Source organism: Sinohyriopsis cumingii, chromosome 2, assembly GCF_028554795.1.
Source record: "Sinohyriopsis cumingii isolate HCF-2022 chromosome 2, ASM2855479v2, whole genome shotgun sequence".
NCBI classification, from domain to species: domain Eukaryota; kingdom Metazoa; phylum Mollusca; class Bivalvia; order Unionida; family Unionidae; genus Sinohyriopsis; species Sinohyriopsis cumingii.
This window is the reverse complement of record NC_142962.1, coordinates 108267471-108282791: the sequence shown is the minus strand read 5'-3', so window position 1 is coordinate 108282791 and position 15321 is coordinate 108267471. Positions and strand designations below refer to the sequence as shown.

Here is a 15321-nt window from a genome sequence, read left to right as displayed (position 1 = left end):
TTCAGTGTACTTGATCTATATCATGTCCAAAGAATTTTGTACTGCACTTACAGGTATCTTGTGAGCATGTTAACTAAAACATTAAAAAAATAGATATGGGAGGGGGGGTTAAAAAAATTGTTTGTTGGAGTTCTTAAGAATATTATCAGAAATGATTCCAATATTAATTTGTTTTCTTCTGAAACATTTTGGCCAGTAGTATGTTATTTCCTTAGAGGGATTCTAGGTTCTCATATGTTCAGTCTTTCAAACTTAATTACATCCTTATTGTGTATTTGGATGAAAATTATTCATAATTATCTTTTTGCAACATTCATTGAACTTCCAGCAGCATAGACCCAAAATATCCATCTCATCTTACATTGGCATACCAGAGTCTACATTGTTTGCTTAAAATCAGAAGTAGAGAAAAAAGTATAGACACTGATAATGCCTCACATTATTTAACAGTAGAGCCATTACTAAACTATTCAAAGTTGGACACATTATGCACAATTAATTACAGTAAAGTTTATTAAAAAATATATGGAACAAGTGTACACTGTTTGGTCTGATTTGGTACCATGTAAAGCTGCATATTAGGCAGTAATGAAAACTGCTTAGATCCCAACTTGCTTCTAAGACTGGCCATGGTTGTTATTTACTTATACCGTTGGGTGGAGCTTAGTTGATTGGTTATTATTAAATGCTGCTTGGGGATAAGCACTTTTATGTGTTTAAAATCTCCTCTTTGTTAGATTTTGGTATATAATTTTTGTAGCTAATAATTAATCATGTAAGAATTCCAATAATATATGGTTTGCTTTCAGCAATCATTTTCCATAGTACTCATAAAAGACTATTAGGCCTCTGTCTCATGCGGTTTCCTTATGCTCTGGCAAATTTGTGCTCACAACCAGGAGTGTATTAACCATTAAGCAGACTAAGCACGTGCTTAGGGCACCAGGGCCAAAGGGGGCACCACAAAGTTGAGAAAAGGGTGAAAAGAAAAAAAAACAAATGAAGATTTGTAAAAAAAATTGATAAAACTAGTGCAGATTGATCATAATGTTCTGTTTCTTGATCATGGTGCACCCTAGGATTATCTTCCCAGGTGTACGTGGAAAAGAGGGGGGCACCAAGATTTGTCAGTGCTTAGGGCACCAGTGAGCCTTAATCCGCCCCTGCTCACAACAAATCATGTACTATTCCTATAGTTAATTTGGTGCACTGAATAAAGGTAATAACTGAATAAATGACAACTTTGTTAATGAGACTTGATAGTAAATGTATGAGAATTATATTTTGTGATAGTAATGTCATTGATAAGACTTTCATCTAATTTCAGGTACTTAGTATAGTTGCAGATTATAAGATGAATTTGAGAGGGCCTGATCCCAGCAGTGAGGAGTATAAAACATTGAAGTCAGAGGTAATGTTAAAGATGCTGTAAATGGTTGCTTACAGATTCAGTGGTGTTTGAATACATTTGTGGGCAAGTGTGGTGTTTGTTCCTCTTGTATGAATGCACTAATGGCATAATGGTTCATTCATGTTGCATCTGTCAATGTATGCAAGAGTCTTATGCTAGCTCAATATAATGAATACTAAAAGTGCATTTTCAGAGATATTATTGTGTCTTTAAAATTGTTAACACAATTTTAATGCTTGGAAAGAGTGATGTGAAAGCCTGGTTTATAAGTTGCCAATGTCAAAATGGTGGACTCCAGTTCTCTCAGTTTGAGATACCTGTGTGTTTGGACCAGCTTTATTGGTCAGTGTTAAGGATTTTTGTCACGACCATAGGGGTGAATATTGTATCTTTGTCTACCACTTGCACTATTTCACTCCATAGTTTTGATTGACAAACTGTTATAAATAATAATCATATATGATTATTTTGTACACCCTAAGGCAGAGGTATATAGGAATCCTAGTGTCCATCCTTCCATCTGTCTCGACAGAAAATCATATTAGCACAGGTGCTTTCAGTTTGTTTTTTTTCGATTGCAGCAAAATTTTGTCAGATTTTTGGTCATGACTTGGAGATGCACATCTCAACATATGTCATTGCATTCACAATTTTAATACAGTTAATGCAATCAATCCAACTATTTTTGAATGATTGTAATGAAAGTTAGTAAATATTATTGACATTATCTGATGATGTACACAGGGTTCTTATAGGCCTGGACATGTTCTGAATTTTAGGTCATAAAAGGTTTTGTACTGAAAAGTTCTTGGATTTGAAAAATGTCTCCTTGATATTTGCCAAAACATCCATAACTATTATAATGTGAGTTTTCAGAGTTTTGTCAAAAGTAAAATGTTTTTAACATTGAAATAAAGATTAATCATGTGGTAAGTTTACACCTCTCTCTTGATAACTTGTGCACAACAGGGTTAAAAAACATAGACAGCACAGTAAGTGAGGGTGCAGGTTACAGAGTAACCTTTTGTATAATGATGAAATATTGAGACGGTGGGTTGCGGTGATTTTTATTGACAAATATTCTGGGGTTTTTTTTCAGGTTGGAAATACAGTGTGTTGAAAAAAAATGTGTATAAGGTTTATTATCATTTTTGGGAAGAGATCACATGTGAATTTGAATACAACACAATCATGGAGTGGCTCCTGAAATTTTACAATTTATCCAATTTCTTGAAGTTTTGTGCCAAAATAAACATTATCTGAAATATGAGTATCTGATCCAATGGCTTAGTCTTTTGAGAACTTTGATCTTAGTTTATTGTTGAATGTTGTGTTGTGTTAAACTTTACAATAATTGTGATGTCCTTTGGTAGCATGTGTATAAAGTGACTGTCAATATTTGGATGTACAGTTATCTGTAATTGTATTGCAAATCAGTGAATGCATGTGTGCACACATATCATAAAATTAATTGAATAACCAAACTCTGATTTCAGATTCCTCATTTTATTGCAAAAATAATTTAATCAAGCTCAGCAATAACAGAAATAAATTGTAACTAAACAATAATCTTAAGAATTAAAATAATTTAAACTATCATCTTATCTAATTATACTGGCACAGTGGTGAATATCATGTAAAATATATAAAATAAAACTTGGGTTGACAATTAAAATCTCAAGGACTCCTGTTGAAATGAATATTATAATGGAATTATAATTAAAATTTCAGATCACTGAACCTTTATTTGGGCGATTCAACTTCATTTTATTCTTTGCTAAGTTTAATTAATGCTGTATGCTTATTATGTTAAAAAACTAAATTATATGCAATGATCTTACTTATTACTCACTTAAATAGAGAGCTGAAATAGACCATAATCAACTCGGTTTTATTTAATACAAATTTAAATGCTAGTAAATTTAATACATGTACCTGGAATCTTGATTTCTGACCTAAAATTGGGATGGTTCCCTAAGATAAATGTTTGACCATTCCTCCCAGTTCTGCCAAGCCTCTGGTTAATATACCCTATGAAATCCATTAAGGCTTGCTGAAGTCCTACAGAATTTTGCGGAAACCACTGCAGAAAATATAACCCCCACTACGAAAGATATTCAAGAAAATGAGAACATTCAATGAAGAACAACGTAATTTTTATAGTAATTTAAGAAATGTTCATTAAATATTAATTAACCTCACACGGTGCACAATTTTTTGTGGAGAAATATACAAAACAAAAGTGTTCTACAAAAGTTTAAGTAATTTTAGAAACAGGAATCAGAACTAGTAAACCCTTATGAGGCCACTGCAATGAGGTCAAACACAGCATTAGGCAAACAAATGCCAACAACAGGTTCCAACAGATAGTAGGAAAAATATATAACAGATACAGGTATTTATAAAATTAGTTAGTTGCATTCAGTGCCAGCAGATTTCACTGCTGATTGTTATTAAAAGCATGCTAATCACTAGACCCCCCCCCCCAATTTAACACTGCTGTAAACATCATAAATCCTCACATTATCACTAATCCATGAACAATAGAGCCATTAAGTCTCATGTTTGTCTTCTTCTTTAATTTGTATACACAGCCAAACACCAAAAAATGCAGTGGTTGTTAAAAGATTCTCACCTTAATCTATAAATCAATTATTTTAATTTCATTGCTAAAAATTAAATTTAGTCAAAATGATTTATAAAATGTCAAACAGTGAAAGTTACCAACTTGTACATGGCATGATAGTGTTGTTAGACGCAATCACTTCACCAGTAAATAATGTCATCCATTTCTTATACAAATAACCCCATTCTTGCTGTAGTCATTCAGACAAATAGAAGTGTTAATTAGTGGGCATTTACAATGGATAAGAGTACATGGAAACATAAAGCTTTACTGTTAAAGACTTGAAATTTTGGACAGGATTAAGTTCAGTGTTAAATGATCACAATTAGCTAGAGATTTAGGTGTTAATGAGGACAGCAAACATGACAGTAGCAAAACAGCTAAAAATCATTAAGTTTTTCAAAATAAAATATTCTGATTTGCAGATGAGAAATTCTTCCAGTATCAGATTTATACAGACACTGTTTATTCACCTTGTGATGCATTGAATGTCATGATCTGTGACAAAATTATTGAATATTTTAAATCTGTGTGCATATTTTTGATTGAATTACATGTATTATGGATTCACTGACTGCAATAAGATTGGCTGGGGAGTGCACTATATTAATACTCTATTCATGCTGTACATTACACATGTATGTATAAACAGTATACACATATATGTACCAATATGTGGTTCTCTGAATTTGTAGAATAATGCATATACAATCTGTTTTCATTGCAAGTATATTTCTTATCTAATATGCATTGATTTAAAATGGTAAATGCCAATGAAGCAGCTACTTTTGCATCCGTTTTACTAGCCCAACCTGTCTCACTCCACCCACCATTTTTTGTGGTGTATGCATCATTTTCTTCAGCTAACAAATTGATTGGCTATAATACAGTTCTGTACATATCATGGTCAGGTTTTGTGGACCCTGATCATCATGTTATAGTAGGATCACACTGTAATTGTCAATAAACACTTTCTAATGAAATTGTTCACTTTTCTTATAAATTATCTTTATTTCTAAATAACCTATCACTCAAAGATTATTAAAAAATTGCTCCAGGAGATTACAACACATCACATACATGTGTACCTGCAAAACATTGTGTCGTTTGCAAGAATCCTTCTTTTTCAAATACTTGAGGTTATTGTTTAGTGAAACAACCATCAATATTGAAGCTTGATTTCTAAAAATTGTTTTGTAAATAAAATACTGATGCAGTGATTACATTGCATATAATAGTGTAAGTTCTCACCTTTGATAAAATTTCTGTGTCAATTCAGGATTTTTAAGATCACTACAGATTTTTGAACTTGCTTTTCCATAATTAACAGTATATATGAAACAAAGCTTCACATTCACTGTATAAGCTTTGTGGCCTCTCTCTTTTGCCAGCCAGGATTTTAGCAAATGCCAGCTTTTATCGTTTGCTTCTCTCCCATTTGAGATCTCCAGTCACAGTTGTATCTTCACTGGGAATGATCCAGTTAGACGATTATGTCCAGTTTTAACTGTATATTTGTATTTGGCAGCTTCTGAAGGGATAATATAGGGTAGGAAACATCTTTTCCTCTCCATTTAGGTTTTGTCTGGTCTTTAAGCTTCCACTGATTTAAGGTGGATTGCACGTACTATTGGGAGATCTTATCAGTCCCTACTTGAGATGGAACTTTCATTTATGAAATTAAAGCAAATGAGATCCAGGCCATTGCTACCACATAAGCCTATCTAACTCATTCATGTCTGGACGATGTGATGAAAACTGAATTTTGGTGCTCACACATTACCTTTTTCTTTTACCTTTGCTTGATGGCTCACAAAAAAAGGCCTTTTCTCCACGAGTCAGTTTGTCGACATTCAATAGTAACCCATACGGATACAATCCAGTTGTATTATATTCTACAGGCCAGATGTGGGATCATTAGCCTGCCACAAAACTGATTAATTTGAACTGTGCAATACCAATATGTTTTGTTTTACTGATATTAGAAGGTAGGGTTTTTTGTTGGAGTTGAACTAATTTTAATGATGTAATACCTGCCTGTTGCTGTTTCCAGATTCCCTTCTCTTACCTCACTGATGTCCCAATAGTCTACATTGTATCCTTAAAAGAATAAAGTATAGTGCATATGGGCAAACTATCTGCAGGGTGTACCATGGGCAATCATGTGTTCTAGAATCTTCTAGTTTACCCTAATAATAATTAAAAATTAGTTTTATCCCCCCCCCCCCAAACAAACCTGTTCTGACTTGTAATATTGCCACCACAGCATACATCTTCAAAATTGTGCTATCTCAACACCTCTAGAACAAAAAGTCATATTGATATGGGGTTTTCACCATAAGACTTTATGATGCCCGGTTGGTTCTAAATGAAGATGGTTCTGATTCCAATTCACCACAGTAGCTATCCTAAAAATCTTGTTATCACTACAAAACTAAAAGAATTTTTTTCAGATACAGGCCCAGGGCTGGGGATTCTGAAAAGGTCACAAATCATGAGTAAGAAATTCCACTTAATCCAATCTCCAAATGCCCCAAATTGCCCTGTTTTGTTTACTATTATGTTCTTGCACAACGTTGCAATTGCTGGACTTCAAATATGAAATGATGAAAACAAAATTTTATTAAACTGACTTGTGCATATTCAGATCTCAAAATATTCTGACCTTTCCAGTGGCCAAGAAGTTAGAGCATCCGCCTTGGATGCAGGAGGTCATGAGTTCGATCCCCGACTGAGTCATACCAAAGACTTATAAAAATAATACTAACAGCTGCCTCGCATGGCACTTAGCATTAAGAGGTTAGTGTTAGCGCTGGTCAGCCTGGTGTCAGGATAATGTGACTGGGTGGGACATCATGTTACATGTCTGCGGCATGATGCCCCAATGCTAGATATCACTGTAAACTGCCATACTGCAGGCATTGTAGCAATATAGCTGAAAATTGTTAAATCACACACACACACACACACACACACACACAAATATTCCATGTAAAGCAATGTTTTCCTCCAGGTATTGTTGTCAGCCATTGTCTAATTGCTCTTTCGATGTCCTCCTTACTCTGACATTAGATGAGCAGTGTTTATGTTCATTAGTATCTGAACCATGTTGTGCCTTATGTTTCTCTTCACACTTTTGATATAGTTTTTATGTGTCACAACACTAGTATAATTGACCACTCTGATGACCTAAGTGGTTAGATGGTACTAACAGCTGTCTCGCTTGGCGCACAGCATTAAGAGGTTAGTGTTATGACTGGTTGGCCTGATGTCAGGATACCCCATTGCTAGACATCACTATAAATTGCCACACTGCAGTCATTGTAGTGGTTTGGCTGAATTTTTTTTAAAGCTATATTAAAAATTTAAATCTTACACACACATGACTGTGGGCAAGAGACAGCTCAGTTATTATTCATTAAACTTTAACTGAAAACATCTGGAACAAAGAAACGGAAAATAAACAAAACCAAGAATAAAATTAAAATATGTATTCAAGTGTTTGAACAAAAATCATTTTAGTCAGTTTTTTTTTCTCAAATTGTGTCCATAAATGGAAAACATTCTTGCCCAGTTGATCTATATTTTGGTGTTTCACAAGGCTCTGTTCACTACCATGTTCTCATCATTCTGTACACTCATCCTCTTTCAAATGTCATAGATCAACATCTGATGTTTCACAGATTGTACACTGATGACACTCAAATATGCAAATTTAGATGTCCATCTGAAGTTGATTCTGCCATCCAAGGTGTTGAGAGGTTCATTTTCGATGTGGAATTACAGTTGACACATAACTGCAGTTAAATGATGATAAAACTTAAGCCAACCTGATCACAAATACTTTCTCATTCACATCCTTTTCCTCAAATAAAGTATCAGCAACACCCATATTAAATTCACATACTGTAGTCAGTACAAAACATAAGTTTCACTGTCAACAGTTCTCTCTCATTACATGAACATGTCATGAACATATGCAAGGCAGTATATTTGGAGCTGAGATGCATCTGCTCCATTAGCAATTATCATCTAATATTGTAAAGCACTTGAGCTTCTAAAGATTATATGCAGTATTAAGTCCACATTATTGTTATTATTATTATTTTTATTGTTATTATATTAATTTATCAGTCTTTCAACATCTTAATAATGAATTTACACATTTCATCAGCATGAGCAGATTATTCTCAGGCAAATTATTTTTTATATTCTAACAAGCCCATCACCTAAGTTAAAATACATGAGGGGTCCGATGTCAGGGTATCAGATTTTTGTTAGCAATGCAACATGGATGGTCACATCAGCATGGATTTTTCGCAGAAAGACTTCATATATGTCTGGTTGGTCATACACGGAAACGGTGCTAATATGATGTCAAATATGGCTGCCACATCTGTCATCTTGAAAATCTTATCTCTACTCCTCTTGATTGAAGTGATATTGACATAATGGTTTTCATTGGAAAACTTCATATGATGTCTAGTTATTCCAAAATGAAAATGGGTTTACTTGTACATTCTGGGGGCTAGAGTGGCCGGGTGGTCTAAAGTGGGTTCAAGTCTCAGGGTTTGGCCAATGTGGGTATGTGAGAAAGCTTGCCTATGGTTTTTTCTGGGGTTTTCCTTGGTTATTCCTCTGCCATTATTACTAGCCACCATGCGTGGCCTGTCTTGTGCTGAATAAAGCCCCAAGCCCTACAGTAACAACTTGTATGTTCAGTATGGCCAGCATGGTGACCATCCATAAAATCTTGTAATGGCAACTTCTGACTATATTGTCATGCCAATATGTTTTTACTAAGAGACTTCTTATGATTTTTAATGGGTCCTCAATGAAAATGGTGCCACTCAGACATTCAGTATCACTGGCATAGGGGCCATCTTGAAAATCTTGTTTTCAATACTAATCCAGATTGAATAGTCGTATCATTATGGGGTTTTTATCAAAAGACTTCTTATGATGTCTTGTTGGTCTTAAATGAAAATGGTGCTATCTGACCTCATTATGGCTGCCACAGTGACCCTCTTTAGATAGCTGGTCGTATCAGCATTATACTATCACCATATAATTTTTATGTTTGGTTTTCATCAGATGAGTTGGTATGTAGTTGGTCCTAAATGAAAATTATGCACCAGCCCTTAATATGGTCACCATCATGGCTGTCTTGAAAATATTGTTATCTCTACTCCTCCCAGATGGATAGCCATATGAACATGGAGTTTTTACCAGTAGACTTCTTATGATACCTAGGGAAGATGATGATGGATTGGATGTGGAGGTGTTCTTCCCATCTGCTGGGGTGGTCTACTCACCCCATATCCCCAGCATCAAAGCATTCTAATCTGACCAAAACATAGATTGTTTGAAATATCAGATAATAGAAATGATTAAACCTGAACCAGAGCTCACTAGTAGCACTTTATAGGAAAGATAAAGTCTTTTTTGGATATACCAATTACATGGGAATCCATCATTTTTAACTTCTTATGAGACCTAGTTGATCCTAAATATTTTTTTGTCACAAGTCCACCTAAATGAATGGTGGTATTGACATAATGTTTTCACCAAAAGACTTGTAATAATGTCTATTTGTTTCTTAATGCAAATTGTGTCATTCTGACATCCAGTATGGCTATCACAGCAGTTGATTTGAAAATGATGTTATTGCTGAAGAATATATGAGTCATACTGTATGTATGTGGTTTAAAAGTATATCAATACAGTATTGAGAAGTCAGAAGTATAGATATTTTTTTACATAAAAAAGAAACCAACATTTCTTTGTCATTATTAGTCAGAATTTATTTTTCTGAATGGTAATAGATGTTTATAATGGCTGCCAGAGACACAGTTTTTTTGTAGGGGTGAGCTATATAACAGTTGCATTATGGTCAAGACTGTTTTAATGCATTAAGTGCAGCTCTTCCTTGTTATAATGTTCCTCTTTATAACAGAATTCCAGTTTAATGCAGTTACGTACTATGAACCCATGCCCAAAATGATATCAGTGTGAAATAACAAGGGTTGAAAGAAAACATGATGAAATTTAATCTTATTTCTTCATTTCCTTTTCAAAACAAGAACAATTTTGATTGTGCCTGCTATACCAGAAATCTGTATATTATGATATTCTTAGTATATTGCAATTCCAAATATATCATGGTACTCGATTTAGCACAGCATTGATGGTTCTCAACCACCATGTTATAATGAGTGAGTGCTGTAGTAAGAAGCCATAAGATATTAAGACAATTGTGATGCTCTAAACAGGATTTAGCAGCTGTTACCCATCTTCTAGGCATGATGGGATCAAGCAGCATGTGCCATGTATGGGAAATGTTTTGTGAGGTTTAATCAAAATGAGTGTGCAGTTATTAAGGCACATATGGCTGTTGTATTCCAACAATTGTGTCTTCACCAAATCAGTATATACTTTATTTTGACTGGTTTACCCAAAATGTTATTCTAGCATATTTGACAACTGGTGATAAAAGAAACTCAGTTTATTTTACAAATAAATTTTAGTGCAAAACTGTACATTAAGAAGCTTATTTGAGTATTTTTTGTTTAGTATATTTAAAGAAAATAATATTTCTAACACTTAAGATTATGAATATGTACATACCTTCAAAATTGAAAAAGGTAATCACACTTATTTTTGTGGGAATTATGTCTGATGTTGATGGTAAACTGTTTCTACATTTTGTAATCGAAATAAACAAAAGACATCACAAACTAATGGTCAGATCTCATTATTCAGTGTTATACATCTTAATATTTTCAGATTCACACTCGATCAGCCTTGAAGTTACGAGAGTTGTGTTGTAAAAATGGAGGAGCCTTTATTAAAGTGGGTCAACATATTGGAACTTTGGAATACCTTCTACCCTCAGAATATGTTAAAACCATGAAGGTTCTGCACAGTGATGCCCCCAAATCTGAGTTGTCAGACCTGTTCAAAGTTATAGAAATGGATTTTGGCACCAAGGTAAGAGATGGTATTCATGGTTGTTACATCACTTGTTAAATAAACACCTGGTTAATGTGCAAACCCATTTATGTAATAAAATTTTTATTTTCTTTAAACACTGGCTGCAAAAGTAAAATAGATGATAACCTAATTAGTTTTCATTATATAAAAATTCAGTAATGTTGAACATTCACTATTCACAAAGCATTAAATGTTACAATCTGACATTGTCTGAATATATTTCATATTAAAGGAAAATGAAAGAGAAATGCATGAAAATATATAAACATTTATACCAACACAAGACTGCAGATTCTCATCTCTCGAGTCAGGCATATATATAAAAAAAACATTACTACTTCCAATATATATGTCCGTTCAATTTTTGTGAGTGCAACTATTGCTCCATTTTTTCAGACTTCTGAAAAATGTAAGATATTATTGATATTGGTTTATATAATGCACAGAGTTCTGTCATAGCACTTTGATGTATTTTAACTAAGTTATATCCCTTTTGATGTTAAAGCTATACACATGGTGTGATCATTCTTACATGCCACTTGTGCTACAGCTTTTAATGAATTTCCTACACCTTGGCTGATGTGAGGCCAACAAGTGCATTATGCATATCATTTTCTCATGATGCTATGATACATTATTTTAGAGTTGTACTCCCTTTTGGGAGACAGACAGACACACACACACACACACACACACACCCCCCCAAAGCACATGTTTATGCAGTGAGAAAGATTGGGGGGACATTTGTGTCCATTGGACAAATTTCTAGATTTCTCCTTTGAATACATTCCCCAATCACATTAAATTAGGAATATTAGCTTACTACTTTGTAAATCCAGCCATCGAAAAAAGACCCAAAAAATCATTTACTATTTCATTAGACACTGCTCAGTTGCTTAGAGCCAACTCTTTAAGCCTTGCATTTTAATGCAACATTGCAATCCGATATATATAATAGACGCTTTTGGTTTGCTTGCAGTCAACTTTCTTGAGCTTTCATTTAGTAATGCAGAGGCAAACCTTTAATCTGGTGAGTCCAGTGGTGGCAGCACAGATGGCCACCAAACCCAACTAGATTAATAAACACAGCCTGTTAGCTTCAGTGGATTCGCTGGTCAAATTTTGTAGTTAAGAAGATTTCAGTATTCATCTTCTTAACCCATATGTTAGGATCACATGTCAAGTGACTCCAGACTGTGTTGCTTATGTAATTAGGAGAATGCATTATCGTTAACATGGAGAATCCAGCTATTCTTCCCTAGAAGGATACCCTCCTCTTATTACGTATTCTCCAAAAGTAATGTGATTGGGGAATGTAATCGAATGAGAAAGTGTATTTTTAAGTAAATTATGTTTCTCCAAGAATTTTTACCCAGTTACATTATTTAAAACCCTCCCAACACCTGCCATGCAAGCATCCTTTTTATCTCACTCAGCTAAAAACTAGCAACACTTGGTGAATATTCCTAACTTAGTGTGATTAAGTATTGTCAGAGAAACATAATTTACTTAAAAATTTGCTTTTTTTTACAACTGTGAAGAACTTAATGTTTCTTGAAAAGAATTTTTTTTTCATGCTGAATAGATAACTGCCAGGATCAATGTAAATTTGAGGTGACATGGATTGAGAGTATCTGCTGCTTACAAGTAAAACCTGCACCTGTATTTACTTTTAGTATGAAAATGTAATGTTTTTGTAATTAGTTGTAAGACTCAGAGATCTAATCAAATCAGGCTTAATTATCTTTAGTGAGTGTAATTATAAACTTCTTGTTTGTAGGTGGAGGAAATATTCACAAGCTTTTCATCTGAACCTGTGGGAACAGCCTCCCTTGCACAAGTCCATAAAGCAACACTTAAGGATGGCACAGTAGTGGCTGTCAAGATTCAACATCCTAGAGTCAAGGCACACTCCTATGTTGATATCAAAACCATGGAGGTATTTTACTTTCATAGTTTTTTCATTTAAGCTTATGTATGCCCTTTATAATAATTTAGCTTATTTGAAAAAAATCTGGATTTGCTATTAATGTAACAAATATCAGGATTGTTTGACATCTTACAATTCGTAAAATAGAACTCAACAATATGTTATGACTCGATGAAAACTTACTTTTTCCATGAATGGAAATGTCTAATTTTTTATGTGAATTTTATAACACTTGGCTCAAGAGCAGTTGACAAAAAAATTGAATTTAGTTGAGTGGAAGCATTTCATTGTATCAAGTGGCCTTCCTAGGTGCAGGTTATAAAGAAACTACCTTGAGTTGATTGAACACATCTGTGTTGCAGTCAACTTTTTTATCCTTAAGTTCTTAGTATTTCATCTAATTATGATTATCACACAAGAACTATTGTGATGAAGTATTTTAAATTTTAAATAAATTATTTGGTTGGTAATGCCTTTTATTCATTTTGCATACTTTAATATTTAATAATAATAACCTCTTCCTGAAACACGTTTCATGAAGAATGATATACCATGTTGGTGGGAAAGATAACATGATATAAATTTATTGCTAAGAACCTTTCAGACACAAAATCTTGCCTGACAGAGCAACTTGTTGTTCATGCTTTACTTGATTTAGTTTGTCTGAATTGTAGCTCTGACATCTTTATTAGTGTTTGAGGGGCCCTGAGTGGTCTAAAGTGCTCTCTATTATGGATCATTGCCATCTCACCTGTCTGCATGGGTTTGAGTCTCGGATTCGGCCAATGTGGATATGTGAGAAAGCTTGCCAATAGCTTCTCATTGGACGGTGGTTCTTTCCTGGATTTTTCCGTGTTCTTCCTCCACCATTAATACTGGCTGCCATGTATAGCCTATCGTGTGCTGAAAATTGGCGTTAAACCACACAACACCAACACCATTAGTGTTTGAATAATAACTAAATTGACAAGAGATGACTTTGAACAGAATTTATAAGTGTTATATTTTACCAGTATTGACTTTTATGTGATGATACATTCTTTTTTTTTCTCAGTTTCTAGTAAATAGAATCGCATGGGTGTTTCCTGACTTCCAATATGTGTGGCTGGCAGAAGAGACCAAGAAAAACTTACCTTTAGAGCTGGACTTTATAAATGAGGGCAGGCACTGTGAGAGAGTTGCTAGACTCTTCAAGAAATTTACATTTTTGAAGGTAATTATAAAGAAAGAATTTTGCTGTCAGTGATGTGTTTTCTCCAGGCTGAACTCTTGCACTTTTTCCACAGTGCAAAAGGTGCAAAACAAAAGCCATTTATATTGTTTGCTATCTTGTACTCTGTGTCTCAACTCTTAGGCATATTCTTGAAGTCTTCAAAATGCATGATTGTATCTCTCAGTATGTGCTACAGGCTTCATATTGTTTAAGATTAATAATGTTCATTCATCAGTTTCAATCACGACCACATTCTGTTGTCATGCAGTGTTTCTTTCCTTTTTCATCTCACTGTGTTAAATCTGTTTGTAATTTGGTGCTCAACATCATTGCAGCATAGTTGTGTAACTGTATTATTATTGGACTATTACCAATAAACAATTATCATTGTCATTGTCCTTACTAGACTTAATGATGACAAGAGAAGACTGCAGCTGCTAATTTACAACTAGGGGAATTAGATGCAGTGATCTTCACATTGTTTTATACATGAAACACCTAGGCAGGCATTAAATGCCATACTGTAGGGAGATTTCACAATCAGTTTAGATCTTCAGGATGCTTATCTACATGTGCAACTCACAAGACTTCCAAGAAGTTCTTTTGATTCTACTTTTTGGTGTTACATTTTACCAGTTTAGGGCATTCCCTTTTGGCTCAACATCAGTCTCATCGTCTTCACAAGAATTATGGACAGAGTAGTGCCTCACTTTATGACATCTCACTAGGTGAGTTGTAGTTTAAATCAAGACCTGAAATTTTTTATTATACACCTCCTCAGCCTTGGATTCCTTGTCAGCAAGGAAGACTCCAGTATTATACTAGCTCAACATTACTCGCACTTTGAAATAGAGTTCAAAATGCATTTGAACAGAGAATGTCTCCCTCAGTAACATGCATTGAAAATCATTTCAATTGTGGCTTCATTTCTTGCAAAGAACTATCTTTCAGCCTGAGAATTCCTTTGCCTACTAGACTTATTCAGTGCAACAGCAGACCACATTGTCTTAAGTCACATAACCATTAAACGGTTAAAACTGATACTTTTATCCAAAAGAGACCAAAACTTTGCCTATTGGATCAACCAACACTAGTCTCCAAGTAATATGAAATTCTAAATTGACAAATGGGAGAACCTCATCTGGATT

General features: G+C 34.2%; 1 protein-coding gene across 3 annotated transcripts in view; it reads left to right on the top strand.

Annotated features, from left to right (window-relative positions):
• The window catches only part of LOC149805590 (aarF domain-containing protein kinase 1-like), a 53135-nt gene that overhangs the window by 13339 nt on the left and 24475 nt on the right, over nucleotides 1-15321 (top strand). For all 3 annotated transcript variants that reach the window (XM_089950226.1, XM_089950228.1, XM_089950227.1), the window contains exons 4-7: nucleotides 1328-1411; nucleotides 10824-11027; nucleotides 12811-12969; nucleotides 14015-14173. In XM_089950226.1, coding sequence (XP_089806352.1) covers nucleotides 1328-1411; nucleotides 10824-11027; nucleotides 12811-12969; nucleotides 14015-14173 — 606 coding nt within the window. The remainder of the gene's footprint in view (nucleotides 1-1327; nucleotides 1412-10823; nucleotides 11028-12810; nucleotides 12970-14014; nucleotides 14174-15321) is intronic.